Genomic DNA, 23,920 nt, shown 5'->3' on the forward strand with positions numbered 1-23,920 from the left:
GGATAACAAAAGCGGGGGGTGAGGAGAGAGAGAAGGGAGGCGTGAGAAAAAGGGGGGGGAGGAGGGGGAGGAGGGGGGAGAGAAGGGGGACCGCCGCCCTGCCGCGCTGTTGCCCTGCCGCCTGCCGCATTGCACAGCACTACCACCAGCTTCTTCTTCTTCGCCGCCTTGCCGCCCTGTCGCACCGCACCACCGCATGACCAGCTTCTTCTTCTTGGTTTTTATGTGAATTTTTGGATTTTTTTGTGAAATTTGTTGTGGAATATTGTTGTTGCTGAAATTTGAATTTAGAATATTGTTGTTGCTGAATTTGTTAATTGAATTTGAAATCTGTGCATGTTGCTTGAATTTTCTGATGATGATGATGATGAGGCCATGATGATAATGGTGGTGGTGGTGGTAGGTTCTTGTTCAGCTTGGATTTCTGGTTGATTTTTGTTGATTTTGGAGAAAGTTCTGATGAAGATGATGATGACCATGATGATACTGATAGTGGTGGTGGTGGTTCTAGTTGGGCGTAGGTTTCTGTTTTGGTAGTGGTGGTGGTGGTTGATTTTAGGGTGAAGGGAGAAGAGTATTTTCGTTCGAGGGACGATTTTAAAACAAACTGAAACTTTGGGAACCATTTCGTAGCAAAAAAATTGGGGGCAATTCCGATTTTCGACCTCTACATTGGAGACCAAAATCGAACTTAACCCTAAATTAAACTATTAACTGAGAAAAAGAGCAATATTTCATTACAAAGAATTTTAAAAAGTAAAAACAACAAAAAATTTGAGTCCCTTCTATATTTAAAATGACACATATGTGTTGCATGCAACACAATGGGTTATTTTTTCTTTTTCTCTGAATAAATCTTATCTCTTTTTAAATTTGTAAAATTTTCTATGAACATCAAGTTTTTCTCGAGATATCCTTCTCCTAAATCTAGATTTTAGAGTGTCTACACTACTAACTCCAAACATAAAAAAAATTACAAAATTTACTCAATCACACACCATTAAAAACATCAATAATAATAACTATTTAATGACTACAAATCACAAAATTTACTGTCTCCAATCACCCCTCTAATTTTAATATACATAGCTTTTTTTTAAATTTTTTATTTTAATAAATAAAATAAATATAATAATTACCAAAATAATTAATTTAAAAAATATTTACTGATTTAAATTTTTCGGTCAGATTTAAATTTTTCAGTCTTGTAAACGAAATAAGACTGAAAAATTTAAATCGATAAATATTTTTTAATTATTTATTTTAATAATTATTACATTTATTTTATTTACTAAAATAAAAAAAATTCCTTTTTTCTCATGATAAAATAATCTCTTTTAATTTTGGATAACTAAAAATGGGGTCGTTTAACTAATGCAGGCTCTCGGTAGTCAAACGTGGGATGTAGCTTTTTCTATACAAGCAATACTTGCTTGTGATCTAAGTGCAGAGTATGGACCTATGCTTAAGAAGGCACACCAGTTCTTGAAGGCTTCACAGGTAACCCATACATTCTTTGGCTTTCGTAAACAACAAACCCCCACCCTCCCAATTCCCTCTCTTCTTCTTCTCTCTGTCTTCCTCTCTTTTCGCCGGCGTGCCTGTCACGCGCGCACACAACGCATTATATATATATATATATATTACCGTTAGAATGAATTTCAGCCAAAATTAAATCTCATTTAAAAATTAGAATACATGAAATAAAAAATTAAAATTATTATTTTCTCTTAACAAAAGCGTGATTATCTTTTTACATTATTTTTTCTCTCTATTATACTCTTTTCGTTTTAGATATCAAAAATTAAATCTCTAATTGTAATTTCTTTGTTTTAAATCAGATTTAATTTTGACTATTAAATTCAATATAATAATAATAATAATAATAATAATAATAATAATAATAATAATAATTATATTCTCATATTTTTATATAAAAAATTTATTTTTTCTCTCTCTATATGTATATATAACTGTAATAATATGAAGTGTAAAGTATCGTTTTTGTCCCCAACGTTTGGGGTAAGTCCCAAAGTTGTTCCTAACGTTTCAATCGTCCTATTTAAGTCCTTAACGTTTTAAAATTGACTCAATGTTGTCCTGCTGTTAGGGATCCGTTAACAGAATTGACGGTAGGACAAAATTGAGACGATTTTGAAACGTTTGGGACTTAAATAGGACGAAAACGTTAGGGACAAAAACAATACATAAAAATAAATTTTAATTTAATTTTATCTTTTAATAATATTAATTTTTTACTGTACATAGTATTCAATTATTTTTTAATTACATCTAAATAAATTACACTTAATCACATTACTTTCATTTTAAATAAATTTATTTTTTTATAATTTTAAAGAACTTTGATACATTAGAGACAAAAGATTTAATTTATATTTTCTTGTATATATTATTTTTTTCTTTTCTACAAGTTTATATACTAGTCATTCTACAAACATTTTATGATAATTAAAAATTTTTAAGAGTAAAATTATAAAAAAAATTAATTTATTTAAAATGAAAGTAATATGATTAAGTGTAATTTACTTAGATGTGATTAAAAAAATAATTGAATACTATGTATAGTAAAAAATTGATATTATTGAAGGATAAAATTAAAATTTATTTCTATGTATCATTTTTATCCCTAGCGTTTTCGTCCTATTTAAGTCCCTAACGTTTCAAAATCGTCTCAATTTTGTCCCGCTGTCAATTCTGTTAACGGATTCCTAACGGCAGGATAACATTGAGTCAGTTTTAAAACGTTAGGGACTTAGAACGATTGAAACGTTAGGGACAACTTTGAGACTTACCCCAAACGTTGGGGACAAAAACGATACTTTACTCTAATATGAATTGAAGATGCTTTGGTGGTTATAGTAATTATATACATATTATTAAAATTAAAATGATATTTTTTATATTTTAATAACATTTTTATTTTTTAAAATAAAAAATATCACTTTATTAATTTTTAACAATACTTTTTAAAGCATTATAATTATCATAATCACTGCTATAACAAAATTATACTAAAATGATTCTAATATGTTTAGAGTTTTAACTTGGTTAAATGTACTATAATTATTAATTAACAGGAGTATAAATAAATAAACTATCTTAATAGATTTGTGAAGATCCCCCTGGTGACTTCAGCGCAATGCATAGGCATATTTCAAAAGGGGCGTGGCCATTCTCTATGCTGGATCATGGTTTGCAAGTCTCCGATTGCACCGCCGAAGGGCTAAAGGTTAGTTCACCGGAATATACCATAACACCGACAAATAATTAGGTGTGTCTTATTGATGATCAACATACAATGGAAATATTATATGCATAAAAATATAGTTATTAATATATTTTTAATATATATTTATTATTTTAATATATATTTTATATAATTAGTTGATTTTTTAATTTGTGTATCTCTAACATGATTAATATAATAATTCTCGTATTTTATTTTTAATTTAATTATTTTATATACAGATCTTTATAGTTTTATTAAATTTATAATTAAGTTTCTATATTTTTTTCTTTTCAATTAAGTTCTTATACTGCTTTTAGTTTTATAATTAGATTTTTTTATGTCAAAAATATTAAAATTAATCGAATATTTTTTTTAAAAAAGCATGTAGTCAAAGATGTAATTAAGTTTTTAATTGTAGATATTTTTAATTTGTAAAAAAAAATATATATTCAATTAATTCTAATATTTTTTATACTTGAAATGACTTAATTATAAAATTAAAAATAATATAAAAATTTAATTAAAAATAATATAAAAATTTAATTACAAATTTAATAAAATTATAGGAACTAACAAAATAATTAAATCTTTATTTTTTATATAAATAATTATCTACTTAATATATTTTGGATTACATTATTATTCATTGATATTAAAATTTGTATGTGTACGCGCATGTGTGACGTTTGAGCCAACACTACTATATGTTAGTCTTTAACGTAGATATAGTAAATCTGAAAACTTGTAATTAAAACCACACGTTGTTAATATCTCATTGTTCATAAAGAACATCAACTTGATCTTTTGGTGTTGGTGATGAACTGAAGGACCAATTAGATAGCATTTTGGAAAGCCAATTTCAATTTCATGAGATCAATTTAAATTAATAGGGTAAAATATTTTTTTAATATTTTCAAAAAATTTTAAAAATATATCTAACATTTAATTTATTTTAATATTGTTCTTAATATTTTTTATAAGTTTCAATCTATCTGTACGGTTAATTTTTTGATAATTAATATATGATCAATATTTTTCTTTTCAATTTTACTATACACATATTTTTCAAAAAATTAATGATAAAAATAAAATTAAAATTTATAAAAAATATTAAGAATAATATTAAAATAAAATAAACATTAAAAATAATTTTAAAATTTTTCAAGAATCTTAAACGCAAAATATATTTTACCCAAATTAATAAATGAAGGATCGGAGAGATATAAACTATGGGCACATTTTGGATGCGATTATATAGGAGGAGAAAAAGTGCTTGCTTTAGAAAAATCTATATATGTACTTCGATTAGGGCACTATATTTTGTGTTTATTTGCACTTTGAAAAAAAAATAGAAGTTAAAATAATTTAGTTTTTATTTGTTTAAACAAATGGGTAGATAATTGCTTATGGTGTTAAGTTATTATTAATGAAGTAAAATTTAAAAGAGAGAAAATGCGGTGTGATAAAGTATATATCGAAGTAATAATTTTTCTTCACATCAAGTATAAGTTCGTTAAACCAACTTGGTGGTTCAACTTGGATTGAACGAGTAGCAATTTTTAAATGAAGTTTCGATTCACGATTTATTAGTCTTTAGCCAATCAAATTAGAAGATATTGTAAAAAAATTAATTAATAAAAGTATAAATTAGTTAACAAATTAATACACTATATTTAAACTCAACAAAACTTAGCATGGTTGACGGCTTAGTTATTAGTATACATTTTTTTAATAACAAATTTTTATTATCAATAATATAATAATTATTATATATCTTATTTATTTTTTTGGGTAATTATATATTTTTTATTATTATTATATGTTATGATAGTAATTATATATTTTTTGCGGCTATTAAAAAGAATTTTATCGACAATTATTAATTATTACTAAAATTTTTAGTGACAAAGTATAAAAAAATTAATATCTAATTGCCGATAAATATATATTAGCACTCTTTTTAATACTAACAAAAACAAAATGAATAAACACTAAAAACGATTTCTTTTTTTAATGGTGTAAAGAATTTATTTAAAGTTAAGTGTCTGTCAAAATATTCTTAAATCATTTTTTAACAGTAGTAAATATTTTTTTCTAATAGTGTAAATATTTTTCTTTTAATAGTAGTAAATATTCTTAAATCATTTTCTAACAGTAAAACATTTTGTCAAAATAATTATTTTCAGTGGCCGTCAAAATTGCTTAATTTTTTTTAAGTGATTCAATAGTTCTCTACCCTTCTATTTTTTATTCATTTTTGTTTATTTAAAAAAAATTCTTTTACTATTTTGTTTATCAAATAGATCTTAAATATATGCGAAGATAAACTTAAGGATAGTTAATCAACATATATATTAGTTGATTAACTATTTCCAATTCATATATATATATATATATATATGGCAATGAGGTTCCCACTTTTTATTATGTCACTTTTTGTTATTTTCATGTATATATATTAGTATTAGAAAAAATTAATTTTAGTGGTTATTTATTTTGGTTTTAGCAACAATAAAAATAACGATTAATATATTTATTAACAATTAGACATAAGCAGTTTTATATTTTGTCATTAAAAATTTTAGCGACAATTAACAATAATTGATAAAAACCTTTTTAGTAGAATTGTTGCAAAAATAAATAAATTAAATAAGATATATAAAGAGAATTATTCTAAAATAATTATGTTATGGTGACTATAATATTTTAAAAAATAATTACTAAAATTAAAATAATTTTTTTATTGTTATTAAACATTTATTTTTCAAAAAATATTATTAAAATAAAAAAAGTAACTATAATTTTAATAATATTTATATAATCACCGTATAGTCATATAGAATTCTCCATATAAAAATCATTTTGTTATTGCCACAAAATTTATCATTAAAAATAATTTTTGTTGCAGTATATATATATGTCACACTCACACATGACACATGTATGTGGCTCCTTTTTACTTTTTGCTATCCAACTTTGATATTTGGTTGCTACTAAAATTAAACAGGCTGCACTTCTGTTGTCGATGATGCCAAGTAATCTAGTTGGAGAAAAGATGGACTCAAGAAGATTCTACGATGCTGTGAATATTCTTCTTTCCCTGCAAGTATGTTTTTTTTCTATTCCATGTTTCATGTTTCATGTTTCATGTTTCATGTTTAGATTCTAAATTAAATTATTTTTTGTTCTTAATCTTGATATAATTTGATTTGACCATTATTGTATAAGTTTTGCTAATACTTAAACTTGTTAAAGGGTTTTGTTATTGGTTCAGGTTACAGAAAAACCTATTTAATAGTTAGACTCGTAATTATTAGATGCAATTTTGATATATCTGTTAATTTCAACTACAGAGCAAGAATGGTGGTTTTTGTGTTTGGGAGCCTCGAAGAACATATCATTGGGTAGAGGTAAACAAAACTAGGATGCATTCGACTACATGATCAATTAATTAACTAAGGATATTTTCCTAAATTATTCCTAATTGAGAAACTCACATTTTTATTGCAGAAATTCAATCCAACTGAAATCTTCGAAAAATGTCTCATTGAGTCAGAGTATGATTATTTATATATTTTTTCTTCATATATATATATATATATATATATATATATATATATATATATATATATATATATATATATCCGTAATTATATTACGGAAATATAAATCTTTTAAAATTATGTCGGTTTTGTTCTGACATTATAGATTATGACACAAAAAAATTATAGAATTAAACTATTTTTACAAAAGGATCATAGAAGATAAAAGTCTTCGTTGGCTAAGAAAACCAGGATATCCGTAGATAAAAAATTAAATAATAAGATTTTTAGTTATTATTTTCTTGTGAAAGAGTTTGATTTATTACTAATAATTAATTCTAATATTCGTTATCTAAAATTTGAAACGATTTAACTTCTATACTTTGATTAGGTGTTAAGTCTGCTGCACAAATAGAAATAATTAATTTTTAAACTTGCTATTTAAAAATAATATTTTTTTCTCTATGTATAAAAAATATAATTAGATATTACCATAAAAAAAATATATTGATAGTTATAAAATTAACTCAAAATTAATTTTTCTTAACAATTGAATATTGATTTTAACTTTTAATCATAACATTAATATTCTCTCTAAATTATATTTAATAAATATTTGAAAGAAGAGAAATGAAAATATAGATTAGAAAGATAAGCAGTGAAACAATGATTTCTTGACATAATATGATCAACTGATGACATTGACACATAAGACTAGTAATAGATAGGATATAGTAGGGTTTAGACTTTACCATAATCCTATATGTAGGTTTAAATCTCTCTAAAACTCAACCTTATTCTACCTGCAAGTTAAAAATGTTCAACCTTAATCTACCTTATTTGTGGGTTAAAAATACCTGAAACTGGGTTACCCTTGGGCTTGTAAGTGAGGTCCAAATCCTCAATAGAGCGGGTTTCGACTTGTCCCACGTCCTGTGGCCGTTGTCCAAGTTGTTTGTGTGAAGATGGGGGGTTGTACCTGCAAAATACTCCGATGCTTAAGTCAACAAGGGTCTTAGCAGGTTTTAGTGTATTGGAACTTAAATGTACCTGAGTGTGTCAGGGTATCTATAGGAGATGAGCCAATAACCACCGCTGAAGTAGTTTCACTTCTGATGTTGGATAACTGTCCCTTTATGTTAGGGTTGTTGAGATCTCTCTTCTAGAAGTGAGAGATCCGGGGAAATAGTTACTTACATGGATAAGTACAAATCATTTGTCGAATCCGACCTTTATAGGGAGGTCGGGTTTCCGAGTAGGTCGTCTTCTTATTTGGGCCTTTCGGCTCTATTTGGTACTTGCTAACTTAGAGAGGGCATCGGTTCTGCTGTTGAGTTTCCGAGTTATGTGCCTGACCTTGGTTTCAAGAAATTGCCTAAGATGCTCAAGTATTTTTTCCAAGTACCTTTTCATATTAGGATCCTTTGCCCGGTACTCTATTGATTTGATAAGTTACTATTTGGGAGTCACTGAAGACTATTACTTTGGTCGCACCGACTTCTTTGGCGAGTTTCAAGCCTGTGATTAAGGCTTTATATTCGGCCTGGTTGTTGGAAGCAGGGAATTCAAATTTCAGGGAGACTTCTATTTGAGTCCCTTCTTCACTCACTAAGATGATGCCAGCGCCGTTTCCGACTTTATTAGAGGATCCGTCTACATAAAGGCTCCAGGTCGTAGAGGCTTCGTTCTTGTTGCCGGTGTATTCTGCCAGGAAGTCGGTAAGGCATTGGGCTTTAATTGCTGTCTGAGTTTCATATCTCAAGTCGAACTCGGATAATTCTATAGCCCATTGAACCATTCAACCTGTAATGTCTATTTTCTGGAGGATTTGCTTCATGGGTTGGTTCGTTTGGACTCTTATGATGTGAGCCTGAAAATAAGGTTAGAGTCTCCTGGATGCCAGAATTAAAGCATATGCAAATTTTTCTATCTTTTGATACCTCAACTCGGGTCCTTGTAAGACTTTGCTGGTGAAATAAACTGGATACTATCCGACCTCATCTTCTCGAACTAGTGCCGACGCTACTGTTTTCTCAGTAACAGCTAGGTACAGTATGAGGTCCTTTACCCTTTAGGCCGGGTAAGGACTGGTGGCTGACTCAAGAACTTCTTGAATTCTTGAAAAGCTTCTTCACATTCAGGGGTCCATTCAAATTGGTACCCTTTTCTTTGTAGAGAAAAAAGTGGCAAGGATTTTAAGGCCGATCTTGCCAGAAATCTAGACAAAGCTGCAAGTCGGCCATTCAACTGTTGGACTTCTTTTATGTAGGTCGGACTCCTCATTTCTAGGATTGCTCTACACTTATCGAGGTTAGCCTCAATTGCCCTCTGTGTGAGCATAAATCCCAAAAATTTTTTTGCCTCTACTACAAATGTGCATTTTGCGAGATTTAGTCTCATCCCATGCCTTTTTATAGTACTGAAGACTTGTGAGAGGTCGGTCAGGAGATTTGCCTCCTCCTTGGTCTTTACCAACATGTCGTCCACTTACACTTCCATTAGGATTCTAAGGTGGGGTGCAAAAATCTTGTTCATCAGCCTTTGATATGTGGCGCCTGCATTTTTTAATCCAAATGGCATAACCACGTAACAGTAATTCGCTTTAGGTGCGATGAAGGATGTTTTTTCTTGATCCAACTTATACATCGGGATTTAATTGTATCCCGAGTAGGCAATCCATGGATGATAGGTACTAGTATCCCGAGCTGGAATCCACTAAAGCATCTATATTGGGAAGTGGGTAGGGGTCCTTTGGACATGCTTTGTTGAGGTCGGTGTAGTCAACACACATTCTTCACTTCCTGTTTTGCTTTTTTACCAACACTACGTTCGATAGTCATGTCGGATATTTGACTTTCCTGATGAATCCGGCCTCTAACAAAGCTTATACTTGTTCTTCGACCACCTGAGCTCATTCTGGTCTGAGCTTTCATCTTCTTTATTGGACCGGTCGGAACCCGGGATAGACTGCTAGCTTGTGTGTCATGAGTTCGGAGTGTATTCCGGGCATGTCGGCAGCCTTCCAAGCAAAGAGATCGGAATTCTCGTTAAGGAGTTTTATGAGGTCATTTTTTAACTCCGTTCTCATATTGGCTCCTATGTTAGTGTCCTTTTCGACCTCTTTTGCGATCTGGACTACCTCCGTCCTTCCTTCAGGCTGTGGCCGTAGTTCTTCCTTTACTCGAACTCCTCTAAGTTCATTTGTATTGACTTCTTTGCCCTTTTCTCGTAAAGTCAAGCTTTCATTGTAACATTTCCTCGCCAGCTTTTGGTCTCCCTTAATGGTGGTAATTCCGTCCTCTGTTGGAAACTTCATACAGAAGTGAGGAGTAGAGACCACGGCTCCCAACCGATTTAGAATTGTTCTATTGATTAGGGCATTGTAGGCTGAAGCTACATCCACAATAATGTAGTCCATGCTTAGGGTTCTTGATCTTAGCCCTTTTCTAAAGGTGGTATGTAGGGAAATGAACCCCAAGGGTTTGATTGGAGTATCTCCTAGCCCGAAAAGAGTATCCGGGTAGAATTTAGCTCTTTTTTCTCTAGCCCTAACTTGTCGAATGCCGGCTTGAAAAGTATGTCTACTGAGTTTGCCTGATCTACCAAGGTCCTATGTAGGTGGGCATTGGCTAGTATCATGGTGATGACTACTGGGTCATCATGCCCGGGCACAATTCCTTGTGCGTCTTCTTCTGTGAAAGATATTATAAGGAGGTTGGGGCTATCTTTCCCGACTTGGTATACCTCCTTCAAATGCCTCTTCCGAGATGACTTGGTTAGTCCTCCTTTGACAAATCCTCTTACTATCATGTGGATATCTCGTTTCGGAGTCTGTGGGGTTGACCTCTTCATCCGGCATATTCATCATCTCTTTTTCTTGTTCCATGATTGTCTGACCTTTCCTTGAGATATTTATCCATCCGACCTTCCCTAGTCAGTTTTTCTATCACATAGTTTAGGTCATAACAATCATTTGTTGAGTGACCATACAGCTTGTGGTACTCACAATACTTGCCCTTTTAGTTTTTAATTGGACGCAGGGGAGGGAGCTTCTCAGTGTGATAAATTTTTCTCTAAACATCCATGAGAGAAACTTGTAATGGAGTATAATTGTGGTACCTTCTGGGTTTCTCAAATCTGACTTCTTCTTTCTTCTTGGGCTCCCTATCTCTTTTTTTGGCTGGTGAGGGTGCCCAAGTCGCCAACTCGACTCTGGTAGCCTGGCATTTTCTTTCATATTGATTTACTTTTCAGCTCGCTCTTATACAACGTTTAGGAAAGTCGGATGTCTTTTTGATATAGATTGGGAGAAGGGTCCTTTTCGGAGCCCATTGACTAGTCCCATTAGTACTGCCTCAATAGGCAGGTCTTGAATTTTCAAGCATGCTTTGTTGAATCTCTCCATGTAGTCTCTCAGGAGTTCTCCGACCTCCTATTTGACTCCGAGTAGGCTAGGTGCATGCTTAACTTTATCTTTCTGGATTAAAAATTGTGTAACGAATATGTGCGTAAGGTCATCGAAACTGGTAACCGACCTAGGTGGCAGGCTATCAAACCACTTCATAGCCACTATTATCAAGGTTGTCGGGAAGGCCTTACAGTGAGTAGCATATGAGGCATCGGCCAAATACATCTGACTTTTAAAATTGTTGAGGTGATACTTCGGGTCGGTTATCCCGTCGTATAGATTCATGTCAGGGATTTTAAAGTTTCTAGGAACTCTAGCTCGCATGATGTCCTCAATGAAAGGATCTTCTCCCCCAATGGGGTATCTTCCCGAGCTGTGCGGGAATCCTTGTTTCAAAGGTTGGATTCTAGCTTTGAGAGCTTCTCCTCCAGCTCTCTTCGCCGTTTGATCTCCTTCCTCAGGCTCCTCTCTGCTTCGCGCTATCGCTCTAATTCTTGCTCTAGCTACTCGAGTCAACCATGATGCCCATGCAGCAATCCCATGAGGTCAGCGCTATGAGGTTGTTCTTCCCCTTTAGGGAGACGAACCTCGGGCGGGATTCTCCATTGGTGTTGGTCTCTGGAAGGGCCTTCATCATGTGGTTTCCCCATTCTTGGAGGAGGTATTACTATTGCTTGGTCATTGTTGACCATGTCCTGGTATTCTTGATCTGATTCAGACACTATACGTTTGTCTTCATACTGATTGTCCCCCATGTAATGTTAGATCTCAGATCCTCGGCAACGGTGCCAATATTCCAAGAGTTACTTGAAACTGGGTTGCCTTTGGGCTTGTAAGTGAGACCCAAATCCTTAATGGAGTGGGTTCCAACTTGTCCCACGTCCTGTGGCCGTCGTCTGAGTTGTTTGCGATAAGATTGTGGGGAGGAGGGGAGGGGGGTGGTACCTGCAAAATACTCCGATTCTTAAGTCAGCAAGGATCTTAGCAAATTTTAGTGTATTGGAACTTAAATGTACCTGAGTGTGTCAGGGTATTTATAGGAGATGAGCCAATAACCACCACTGAAGTAGTTCCACTTCTGATGGTGGATAACTGTCCCTTTATCTTAGGGTTGTTGAGATCTCTCTACTAGAAGTGAGAGATCTGAGGAAGTAGTTACTTACATGGATAAGTACAAATCATCCGTCGAATCCGACCTCTATAGGGAAGTCGGGTTTCCGGGCAGGTCGTCTTCTTATTTGGGTCTTTCGGCTCTTTGGGCCTGGCTTGTATCTTGGGTCAGGGTATAAACACTAATCGTACCTGTACCCTAAAATTTTTCACCCGAATCCTACTCAATCCTATCGGTAACAATCATTTTTTATATCAAACACAATATCTAATTATTTCATATTTTATAAAATACAAATAAAATAGAAAATAAAATTAAGCCCACGTTAAAATTAAAAGTAACATAATGAAATTGATGATAAAATTACAAATAACATAAATATTTATTAATCGGTCAACTTAATTATACATGTATAAAATTATAAAATAGAAAAGATGTGGATTCAATTTCCATCAACTTTATTATACATGTATAAAATTTTAACTACATATTATAATATATTAGGGTACAAATAAATCGGATAGAGTTAGACTTAAACTCGCACCCGATCCTATCAATAACTTAACCTGCTCTGCTTTCAAACTGATTCGCTGCGGGTCAAGTTGTCGATCCTATCTAAACAGGTTGGACCAAATTGAATATCCACAGATAAAATTAATACTCAACTATAATTTAAAATATTGAAAAATAAAACATAAAAATTAAGAGGTTATTGATGTTAAGTTTAGGTTTTAATTGTTAAATATGTTGTTCATATAGTATTATTTCATATATATATGTTAGTTTAGGATGAAAATTTTTTTTAAAAAATATCTAAAAAAATTATTAACAAAAATTTAAACATAAAAATTGACTTTTGATCATATAATAATTTATGACACATAAAAATAATGTCATTTAATTAAATATAATCAATCTACCTACTTAGTATTATTTTTTTATAGCAGTAAAATGATATTTTTTTAAAAAAATAATGGTGCGTTGCGAAAATTGTTACTAACGATTTTACTTTTGTAATTTTTGTATTTTCAAAAGTAAAAATAGTTACTTACGATTTCACTTTTTAATTAATATTTAATTTTTAAACCATACAAATTACTATTTATGAATTTATTTTGTTAATTTTTAAAAAATAAAAATTATTACTCACAATTTTATTTTTAATTTATTTTTTGAAAAGTAAAAATTTCAATCAAGTTTTACTTTACCCCATATTCTGATAAAATCCAAAAAACGCTCAATATTTTTGTATTTAACACAAAACCCCCAATATATATAAATAGGTATGTAGAGTGCACAGGATCAGGAATGCAGGCCTTAGCTCTATTTAGAAAGCTATATCCAAATCACAGAAGAAGGGAAGTTGATCGTTCCATTTCCAAAGCAATCCGTTACATGGAAAGCGTACAAAATCCTGATGGCTCCTGGTATTTATCCTTTCTCTTTTTTGCTATTAAGTTATTGTCTCTACTTTTTATTATAATGATTTGTAATTATGTTAGACATTGTCTCAAGTATAAAAATATATAGAAAAATACTTAACAAATATTACATTGGAGTGTGAGAGAGATAGTTATATTGAACTAAATTTTTGTACAGTGATAAATATTAGAATAAAATACTGTTTTGATCTTTAATATTTAACATAATTATATATTTTAGTTTTAATATTTTAATTATTTTATTTTTATTTTAAAATATTTAAAATAATATTAATATTATTTTATTATCAATTTTTTTATTAATAATTAATAAAATTGATGTATTATATATTAATAATATTTTTATTAAAGTTATATTTGTTTATTTTTCTCTCTTACTTTTATTTTTTTAATAAGTCTAAATCTTATTCTCTTACTCTTTTTTTCCTCTTCTTCAAACTTCTTTTAAAAAATTAATAGCATAAAAAGAAATAAAAAAATAAGGTTTAAACTTGTTAAGAGGATAAAGGTAAAATAGGGATTGAGCAAATGTAGCTTTAATAAAAATATTATTAATAGTAGTACATCAATTTCGTTAACTATTAGCGAAAAAATTTGACGGTAAAATAATATTGATATCACTTTAAATATTTTAAGATAAAAATAAAACGATTAAAATGTTAAAAACTAAATAGAATTCACTTTAAATATTAGGCATCATAACATAACAGTACTTTTTTTACCCTAAATATTATTATGAAATTGAAATAAATAATTTCCATTCTAAATACATTAATTTATGAATCTATGAATCCATAGAATTTAAAAAAATAAAATAAAATGGGGTACTATCATCCATAATTAGTAATATATAAACTTAAAGGTAGTCATAATAAAGAAGTCATTTCCTCAAAGGGCATAAAGGACAAAACAAGATGTAACCAAATGTGGTTATTATATGCTAACCCCTTAATTATACAGGTACGGTTGTTGGGGGGTTTGTTATACTATAGGTGCATGGATGGGTGCAGAGGGACTGATGGCTTGTGGAAAGAACTACCAAAACTGTCGTGCATTGCGCAAAGCGTGTGAATTTTTGCTGTCAAAGCAGCTTCCCAATGGTGGCTGGGGTGAAAGTTACTTGTCATCCGTAAACAAGGTACATTTATTTTGTTTTCAATAGTGCATCATAGGTAGTTAAATACCGTATGTAAACAATTTTTTGAAAAATGTTACAAACAGACTAATTTTTTTTATCAATATTAATAAATATTTTATTTATATAATATTTAGATTGAGAGTTTAGAATTAAAAATTTATTTTATACTTAAGATTTAGAGTGTCAAACAAGTATTGACAAAAATAATAAATTTTGTTAATCATATAGTATTATTTTAAGTCATATTTCTATAATTGCTTTTATCTTAAATTTCTTAAGTGTCGCCCTTTATATTCGTAATCATATCTACTTAATAATGAATAACTATTATTGTAATTACATTAAATTAAAAATTGATAATTTAATTTAATACTTTAAGATAAATTAACGCTTCACTATAATTTTCTTGTTTTGAAATAAAAGATGATTTTCAAATGTTATATATTACCACTTTCGTATTTTAAAGTTATATTTAGTAAATAATAAATTTTAGAAAAGCGGAACATAAAGAGCTTATTGCAATATATAGTGGATGGTTATTTATGATTGTTTAACAACATATTAAATTTTTAATTGGTTGATAATGTAAATTATTGGTAATATGTAAAAATTAAAAGCACACATAAATTATTTAAGTATGAATCAGATAACTTATTTTTTATTTGTTTGAGTTTTTTTTTTAAATATTTTTAGATTTTTTTTTAAAATTTTCTTAAAATATAAAAATAATTTGATATTCAGATATCTTATAAAAGTAAATTTTTATCAATATTTTAGTATATCAATATAAAAATATTTTTTTATTTATTATATTAAATATCTTTTTTTATAATAAAATTATCTTTTTAAAAAGATGAAAAGTTTAACTTTTTTAAAAAAATATTTTTCTAATGATTTTATTTTTACTTTAAAGAAACTTCCAAACACACTAAAATTTAATAAAGGTTTTTTTAATTCGAAAACAACTTTTTCTTATGACTTTAAAAACTAGAACCACTTCTTTGAATATTTTAAAACGTATCATTTTGAAATATTTGACCCAAAAATGAATGCTTAAAGTTACTTTAAAAGACTTATGTTTTAATAAATAAGAAATAAATTAAAATATGAATTTAACGAAATGATGATTAGAGGGGTTATGTAAATAAGACCTAGGAAGATAATGTCATTCTGCCTATAAAAGGCTTGTTTGATGAGTTTTTTAAAAAACATTTTTCTTTTAAAAAAATATTTTTTATAAATCTTTTGAAAAGTAAAGTTAATTTAACGTTTAGAAGTCTCATTTAAAAATATTTTATTTATTAATCTATCTATCTGTTATGTTTAAATACCAAATAACAAAATACCTTTTGTCTATCTATTATATTATATTAGAACATTTTTTTATAGCAAAAGCTAAGAGTACATTTGATTTGTGTTTTTATTTTTTGTTTTTATTTTTAGTATTTTTGGTTTTTTGAATTTTGTAAAGAAAAAAGTAAAAACAATAAAATTTTATTTTCTATTTTTATTTTTTTCTTTACAAAATTAAAAAATAGAAAATATTAAAAATTAAAATAAAAAATAAAAATACAAACTAAATACACTCTAAAATTCTTTCTTTAAAGATGAAAATTGAAACCTTAAAGAAAAGCTTGTTTTTTTTTTTATAAATAATTTTATTTTTTTAATATTTTTACTTTTATTAAGAGTTTGTTTTTTTCTAATCATACTAAAAAATGAATAATTTTTTTTATAAGTTATTGACATCTAACAGACACTATATACAAAAATAATTGGTTGGCCACAATATTAATTTGATATTGTGAAACAGGTGTATACAAATTTACCAGACAACCGTTCAAATTTAGTTCAAACTTCATGGGCTTTATTGGCCCTTATTGGGGCAGGCCAGGTCAGTAATTTTAGCTCAAACAAACATCATAAAATTATCATCTCATTAAAAAGAATATATATTTTCACAAAAAAAAAAAAAACGAATATATATACACACGATAAAGTATTCTTTTGTTTCTAACATTTGCAAATTTTTTTAAAATTATTCTTAACATTTAATTTTATTTGATTTTGTCTCTAAAAATTTTAATTTATATCAAAATTATATATCCTTGAATCTTAATTCTATTTAAATTGTTAGAGACAAAATTGAATGAAAGTGATGTTATAAATATTTTTGAAAAAAAAAAGACAAATATTAGAGATAATATATATATATATAAAAGAGTAGAATTTGATAAAGAATAAATTTTTTTACTAATTTATAGAGAATATGTAATAAAACTATGAAAGAATAAGAAAATAAAAGATGAAGAATTTTTATTGTATTTGATATAGAGTACAATGCTATCTATTTATACTAAATTGATTACAAATTTTAAAATAGTTAAAACAACCAAATTTTCTAGATGATTCTGTTAGAGAAAGATAAACATAACAAATTTAGAAAAAGATAAGCATAACAAATTTTGTTTTTAGAAGAAAAAGGATGATGGTTTAATACGCCCCACAAGCTAGTGGATGGAAGATGTCAATAATCCACAGTTTGGATAAGATCTGATGAAATGATTGAGGAAGATGTGTGCAGCGCGGTGACACAGAGGGAGATGTGTGCAGTGGAGCTAGGGCTTCCGGCGGCAGAAACATAGAAGGAGATATTGTGCTTAAGGGAGAGAGAGCAAGCAGCGATCTTTAGAGAGCGCGTAGAGCACGGTAAAAGTGATCTTCAGAAAGTTCGTAGAGCGTGATAAGAGTGCAGACGGTACTGCTGAAACAGAATGCAGATGAAATTGCCGGAAAAAATACAGATGGAACTGCCGGAAGAAAGCGTAGACGGAATTGCCAGAAAAAACCATCGACGAAACTGACGAAAGAAGGCGCAAATGAAACTGCAGGAGGGAAGCGCAGACGGATCTCTGGGAAGGAAGCGTAGATAGAACACGGAACTACGGGAAGGAAGTGTAGAAGGAACTGCAAAAATGAAGCGCAGACGAAACTGGTGGAAGGAGGAGGCGTGTGGCGGTTTGTTGCAGCTCCAACGGTGATAATTTTAGGTCTATTGGACCCAGAAGGATAAGACGAAAAGGATGGATTATTTGGTGCAGTGAGAAAGTATCAAATCAATAACAAGAACAAGGTAAACAACATGGATGAAAAAGAAGCATGGTGATTTCTCAGTGGAAAGATGATAGCTTATATATGCTCCTCAAACAGGATACCAAGACTCTGATACCAAAATAAAACTATGAAAGAATAATAAAAAAAAGATGAAGAACTTTTATTGTATTTAATATAAAGAACAATGCTACCTATTTATACTAAACTGATTATAAATTTTAAAATAGTTAAAATAACCAAAATCTCTAGATGATTCTGTTAGAGAAAGATAAGCATAATAAACTTAAAAAAAAGATAAGCATATTTTGTTTCTAAAAGAAAAAGAATGATGGTTTACACAACTTGTGAACCATCATAATAATAAAACTTAAAGAGTACCCAAGGAGTATGCAAAGATAAAGAAGGTTGTGTTATGTATTTCTTGATTGTAAAACTTACAAAGGTAAAGATAAATATATAAGTTGGCAATGTAACCAAATTAATTTAATTAGGCTGAATTTATGGGACGGTGTGAGACTTCTTTGTTGTTGTCATGGGCTAAGATGGAAGAGTAGTTTAATACGCCCCCACAAGTTGGAGGATGAAAGATGTCAAGAACACCGAGCTTATTAAGATTAAGATGGAAGGGCTGAGGAGACAAAGGCTTGGTGAAGATATCAGCTAGCTGCCCAGACAAGAAAATGGGGAGAAGTTTCATAACTCCAACTTGAGATTTTTGTCAAACCAAGTGACAATCAACCTCTAAATGTTTTGTGAGTTCATGAAAAATTGGATTAGCAACAATATGAAGTGCACTCTAATTATCACAATATAAAACTGGTGGGCGGATAGAAGAGATGTGTAAAAATTGTAACACATTTAGTATCCATTGAAGTTCACAAGTTGTATTGGTCAGTGCACGATATTCTACTTCAGTGGATGAGCGGGTAACGGTTTGTTCTTTGGTCTTCCAAGAGATTAAAAAGTTGCCCAAAAAGAAACAATAGCATGTTAAAGATCGCCGAGTGTCAGAACATCTGGCCCAATTAGAGTCACTAAAGCCAAGAAGCTGAATTTTTTATTCTCTTGGAAAAAAACACCCTTTACCGGGACTAGTTTTCAAATATCGTAACACACGCTTGGCAGTTTGAAGATGAGAGTCAGTGAGAGATGCCATAAATTGACTTAATTGTTGAGTGTTATACATGATGTCTAGTCGGGTAGTGGTGAGATAGATAAGATGGCCAACTAAATAGCGATAAACAAAAGGGTCAGATAGCAGGGGACTATTATCTTGATATAGTCTTGTAGCACTGTCCATTGAATCATAGACAAGTTTAGCACTTACTAAACTAGAATCCTCTAAAAGATCAAGACAGTATTTTCTCTGAGATAAACAAATTTTTTTCGCTGATTAAACAACCTCAATACCCAAAAGATATTTTAATGGACCCAAGTCCTTAATTCAGAAGTATTGGTACAAGTAGACTTAATGGCAGCAAGTTCAGAAATAGAATTACCAATGAGAATAATGTCATCAACATAGACTAGAAGGATAGAAATTTGAGCGTCAGTGAATTTAACAAATAGACTATAAGTAGAAGGTCTGCTGGTATCCATGAGATAGTAAAAGATGAGAAAGTTTGTCGTACCACATATGACTAGATTGTCGTAAACCATACAATGACTTCAGCAACTTGCAACGTTGATTCGGTCAAGGAGATGTAAAACTTGGGTGGCAGAGTCATATGAACATCTTCAAAAAGATTTTCATGTAAGAAAGCATTATTGACATTCAACTGATGTATAGGCCAATTCTTCAAGAGGCCAATGCCAAAACTAGTTTGATGGTGGTAGGCTTGACAACAAGGGAGAAGGTTTTAAAGAAATCAACACCTTAAGTTTGGGTGAATCCTTTAGTCACAAGGCGTGCCTTATATCGATCAACTGAACCATCAGGCTTGCGTTTGATGTGATAGACCCATTTACAACCAACCGACTTAACACCTGCAGGACAATCAACAAGACACCAAGTTTTGTCAACTCAAGAGTTTCTATCTCATCTTTCATAATACTATCCCAATTAGAGTGTTGATTGACATCTTTAAAAAACTTTGGCTCAACATCAGAATGTAGAGATAAAAGAAACTTATGATGAGAAGATGAAAGAGAAAAAAAATACATAACTGAAGATAGAGGATACCAGTACTTTGATGGGAGAGAGATTTGTGGAGGTGAGTGAGAAATTGCACAAGTAATCAGAGAGATATGCTGGAGGTCAGTGAGGTCGTTCGGAATGACGAGGACGAGGTTGCTCAGGTGATGAGGAAGGTGACATGAGATAAAGAGCTGATGGTAGACTAGTGTCTATTGCGGAAGGAAGGGAGGGTGTGTGACTTGAAATAGATTCGGTGGTTATGGATTCAAGTTGGTTAGGACACGACAGAGAGGAAGAAGAATAGGTTGTTGGAGAAAAGAAAGAATTAGATAGAAGTGGGTTAATGGGTATGAGTGAGGGTTAAATTGAAAGACTAACTGAATCTTATTTTTGAGAAGGCGTGTCTGACAATATTGGGGTGGGTATATGGAATTGGACATTTTTGATAACTAAGGGCAAGATCATTTCATAAAAAATAACAAAAATACTTATTTTAAAAGGGGGAGTGATAAACAACTTTTTATTATAAAAAAAATTATTTTTTTAACTCTTTGATAAATACTTCAAATAATTTTTTAAAATGTCAGAAATTAATTTTAAAAAAGTAACTACTGAATCTTCTCAAACAGGACCTAAGAGCAGTTAACCATCTCTAACACTTAAGTAGAAAAAAAAGCCTTAACTTATATGAAAATAGTAGAAATAAGTTTATTAATAGATGCAAAGTCTGTGGGTTTGCACGGGTGTATTTATAATTTTATATATATAATGTGTGTTGTGTCTTGTGTGTTTATTGAGTATTATAATGTTTTTTCTGTAAAAAAGGCTGAGATAGATCCAACACCCATTCATCGTGGAATAAAGTTGATAATCAATTCGCAAATGGAAGATGGAGACTTTCCACAACCGGTAATAATATTCCTTCAATTCCAACCTAATATTGTATTGTTAATTAACAAGCAATCTATTTGACGTTTAGGGTTGTCCAAAACCCTTTTGAGAGTGAAAATATACGAAATTCAATTACCAATTAAAAAAATGTATCAATAACATTTTAGAGTTATCAAAATAAATTTATCACGTTATGTCATTTCAACAGATATATTATTGACATTAAAAAAACACTTCATGAATAGCATAAATCAACAACCAAATTATTCACTATTTTTTTGTGTATAATTTATGCATATTATTTCACATACTTTTTTAACATGGTCAACTATTAAAATAGTCAAATTCTTTGCAGTAGAATAATCAATTTTGTTTTACGATAGCATTTCAAGCTTTTTATGAATGCAAAAAATTGGCTATCTATTATTGTATTATGATACTTATTCGTATCTTGATAATAAATATAAATTTGACTTGATTATATTATTTATGAAGTTTGATTATCTGCGTATATATATTATTTCTAAAGTTTTTTTTTTAAATATGCTTAAAATGTAAATATATAATCATTTTGTATAGTCACCAAAAAATATAATTATTTTGTATTTCAATATGTATCTCAATAAGAATAGCTAATTTGTTTGTAACCATAGACTGTATGATTGATCCCTAAATTCTCTTAGATATACTTTCATCATCCACCATCAAATTGGTTTTAAACTTGAATTTAAGTAAGAGAAAAGATGAGAAAAAATATATTAAAAGAGGTGTTCAATTCGTTGGATATCCTGTATATACTAAAAGAAATTCTGTTAAATATATATTTTGTTAACACTTGGACGTGACTCATTAGATGTATTTTATTTGATGAAAAAAAATAAAACAAAAAAACAGGAGGAAACAGGACTATTTTTCAGGACTGGAATCCTTAACTACGCAGCGTATCGAAACATCTTTCCCATATGGGCTTTGGGAGAATATCGTCGCCGAGTTTTATATGCCTGAACACCAATAATACATCAACTCTATTATATTTCATGTCCTTCATTCGCCATGTTTGCTTTGTTTAATTTATATAATATTGATATGTGTAATTTATCTACTATGTGATATGTTGGTACTTAAATTAACCGTATTGTTTGGTCTAAAAAGTTATTTAGATCAAGCAAATGCTAGAAGTTTCAAGTTGTTTGTGATAATGTTTGAAATAATCAAACTTATTAATAACTATCATGCTTTCATTATATTATCAAGACATGAGTAATGTTAGATAGTCAATAAATTCCATACCATAACTATTTAAGAATTAAATGAGAATTTATTTATGAGTTTACTTAATAAATGAAGTGTTTTAATATTTTATTCATTAGTTATGTTATATATATAAGTTATTTTGCCAATTAAATCTAACTAAGTTAGTCCAGATTCAACAAAAATTAACTTTAAATTAGAGAGTGTGTAAACATGCGCTCCCACAACTGTTCAATAATAGGAAGGTTAATATGAAAAACACTTCTTTTTCCTCGATCAAAACTGAAACGATTGAACTCAAAATCTTCGCGAAAACTCAAAGAAATCTCAAAGTTACGTTCCAAATCTTCATAAAAAAACACAGAAATAGAAGATGAAAGATTATTGAAGGTACTGTTAACTAATCGTTCAATTTTTTCACATTTCTCTTTCGCATTTTCGATCGCAAAACATTAGATAGTAATATTTCTGTTTATTTAATAGATTTATTTTGTGTTCTTGCGTTAAAGTACATATTACTGTTCTCATTAAATTGTTCATTTGGTGATAACATTATTATTAGATCGGTGGAAAAATATTACGTAGTGTTTCTCGTATAGTTTAACCTATATCTGCATATGTTTGAGGGATTTGAATGTGTTTTTGTGCATGTTTGAGTATTTGCATGTTTTGAATTGAGTTCCTGTGTTGTAATCAGTAACAACTTTCGGTGTATTTTGTCTAAACTGAGGTGCATGCACTTGGTGTTGTTGTCCTCTTTTTATTGTAATTAGGCAACAAAATATTGTTGTAGTGCTTCTGATGCTATTTTGTGCATGTTTGAGTGATTTCACTACAAGAAAAATACTGTGTACTGTCGAATAATTTACTGTTAGATTGAATTTGATGGTATAAACGGCGCCGAAAATTATTCACCGGCAGATTATTTTGTCCGAGGCTAATTACCGGCAGATTTTCATCGGATTTTTAATGAATTTGTCGAGATTAAGTTGCTGATTACCATTGGATTATTTCAATGGTAACTTTGGTGCAATATTATGTGTTTTGGCACTCAATTACTGTCAGATATTTTTGTCGGTAGATTTTTTTTCACAATTAAGCTACAATTAATAGTCAAGTTAAAATTCTTGTTAACATAATTAGGGCATAATTTTCAAATTATGAGAAATCAACTAATAATTTTTATTAAATATCAATTGTCTGAATATAATAAAATGTCATAGAAGTAGAATGCAATGAAATAGTCATAAAATAAATTAAAACCCGAGACCCAACAAGTCCCGGTGATCATTGTCATCGTTTCCATCTTCCCTTTGCTGAGGCGACAGATTAGGTGCCGATGTCGGTGCCCCAGCAGTGCCGCCGCAGCCTCTAGCTCGCATATGCTCATTGTACACTTCCATCTGCTCTCAAAAATGCTCTAGCCGCTCTAGCTTCTTCATCATCTACGAGTTGATGGCTTTTGTGTCCCCCTTCTAGGCACAGAGGCTCCTGTGTGAGCTTCTGCATCTCCTCCCTCAAGTCGATAACTTCCTTGGGATTGGCAAGGCTGGTGGCAGAGGCAGATGAAGCCGCCAATGTCGAGGTGCGGAGGCCGTTGACGAAGAATGACCCAAACCCAAAGTGGCAATTCTTG

The 23,920-nt window shown here is 30.2% G+C and overlaps 1 protein-coding gene across 1 annotated transcript in view; it reads left to right on the top strand.

Moving 5' to 3' along the window:
- Positions 1–22,164, top strand: part of LOC107625408 (lupeol synthase-like) — a 41,865-nt gene extending 19,701 nt beyond the window's left edge. Inside the window, exons 10-19 of the mRNA XM_088503425.1 lie at positions 1,381–1,500; positions 3,128–3,250; positions 6,258–6,356; positions 6,604–6,660; positions 6,761–6,807; positions 13,595–13,738; positions 14,714–14,891; positions 16,705–16,785; positions 20,968–21,051; positions 21,928–22,164. Coding sequence (XP_088359551.1) covers positions 1,381–1,500; positions 3,128–3,250; positions 6,258–6,356; positions 6,604–6,660; positions 6,761–6,807; positions 13,595–13,738; positions 14,714–14,891; positions 16,705–16,785; positions 20,968–21,051; positions 21,928–22,038 — 1,044 coding nt within the window. The 3' untranslated portion in view covers positions 22,039–22,164. The remainder of the gene's footprint in view (positions 1–1,380; positions 1,501–3,127; positions 3,251–6,257; positions 6,357–6,603; positions 6,661–6,760; positions 6,808–13,594; positions 13,739–14,713; positions 14,892–16,704; positions 16,786–20,967; positions 21,052–21,927) is intronic.
- The last annotated feature ends 1,756 nt before the right edge of the window (positions 22,165–23,920 follow it).

This window comes from Arachis ipaensis, chromosome B2, assembly GCF_059453495.1.
Source record: "Arachis ipaensis isolate K30076 ecotype BB chromosome B2, ASM5945349v1, whole genome shotgun sequence".
Lineage (NCBI taxonomy): Eukaryota > Viridiplantae > Streptophyta > Magnoliopsida > Fabales > Fabaceae > Arachis > Arachis ipaensis.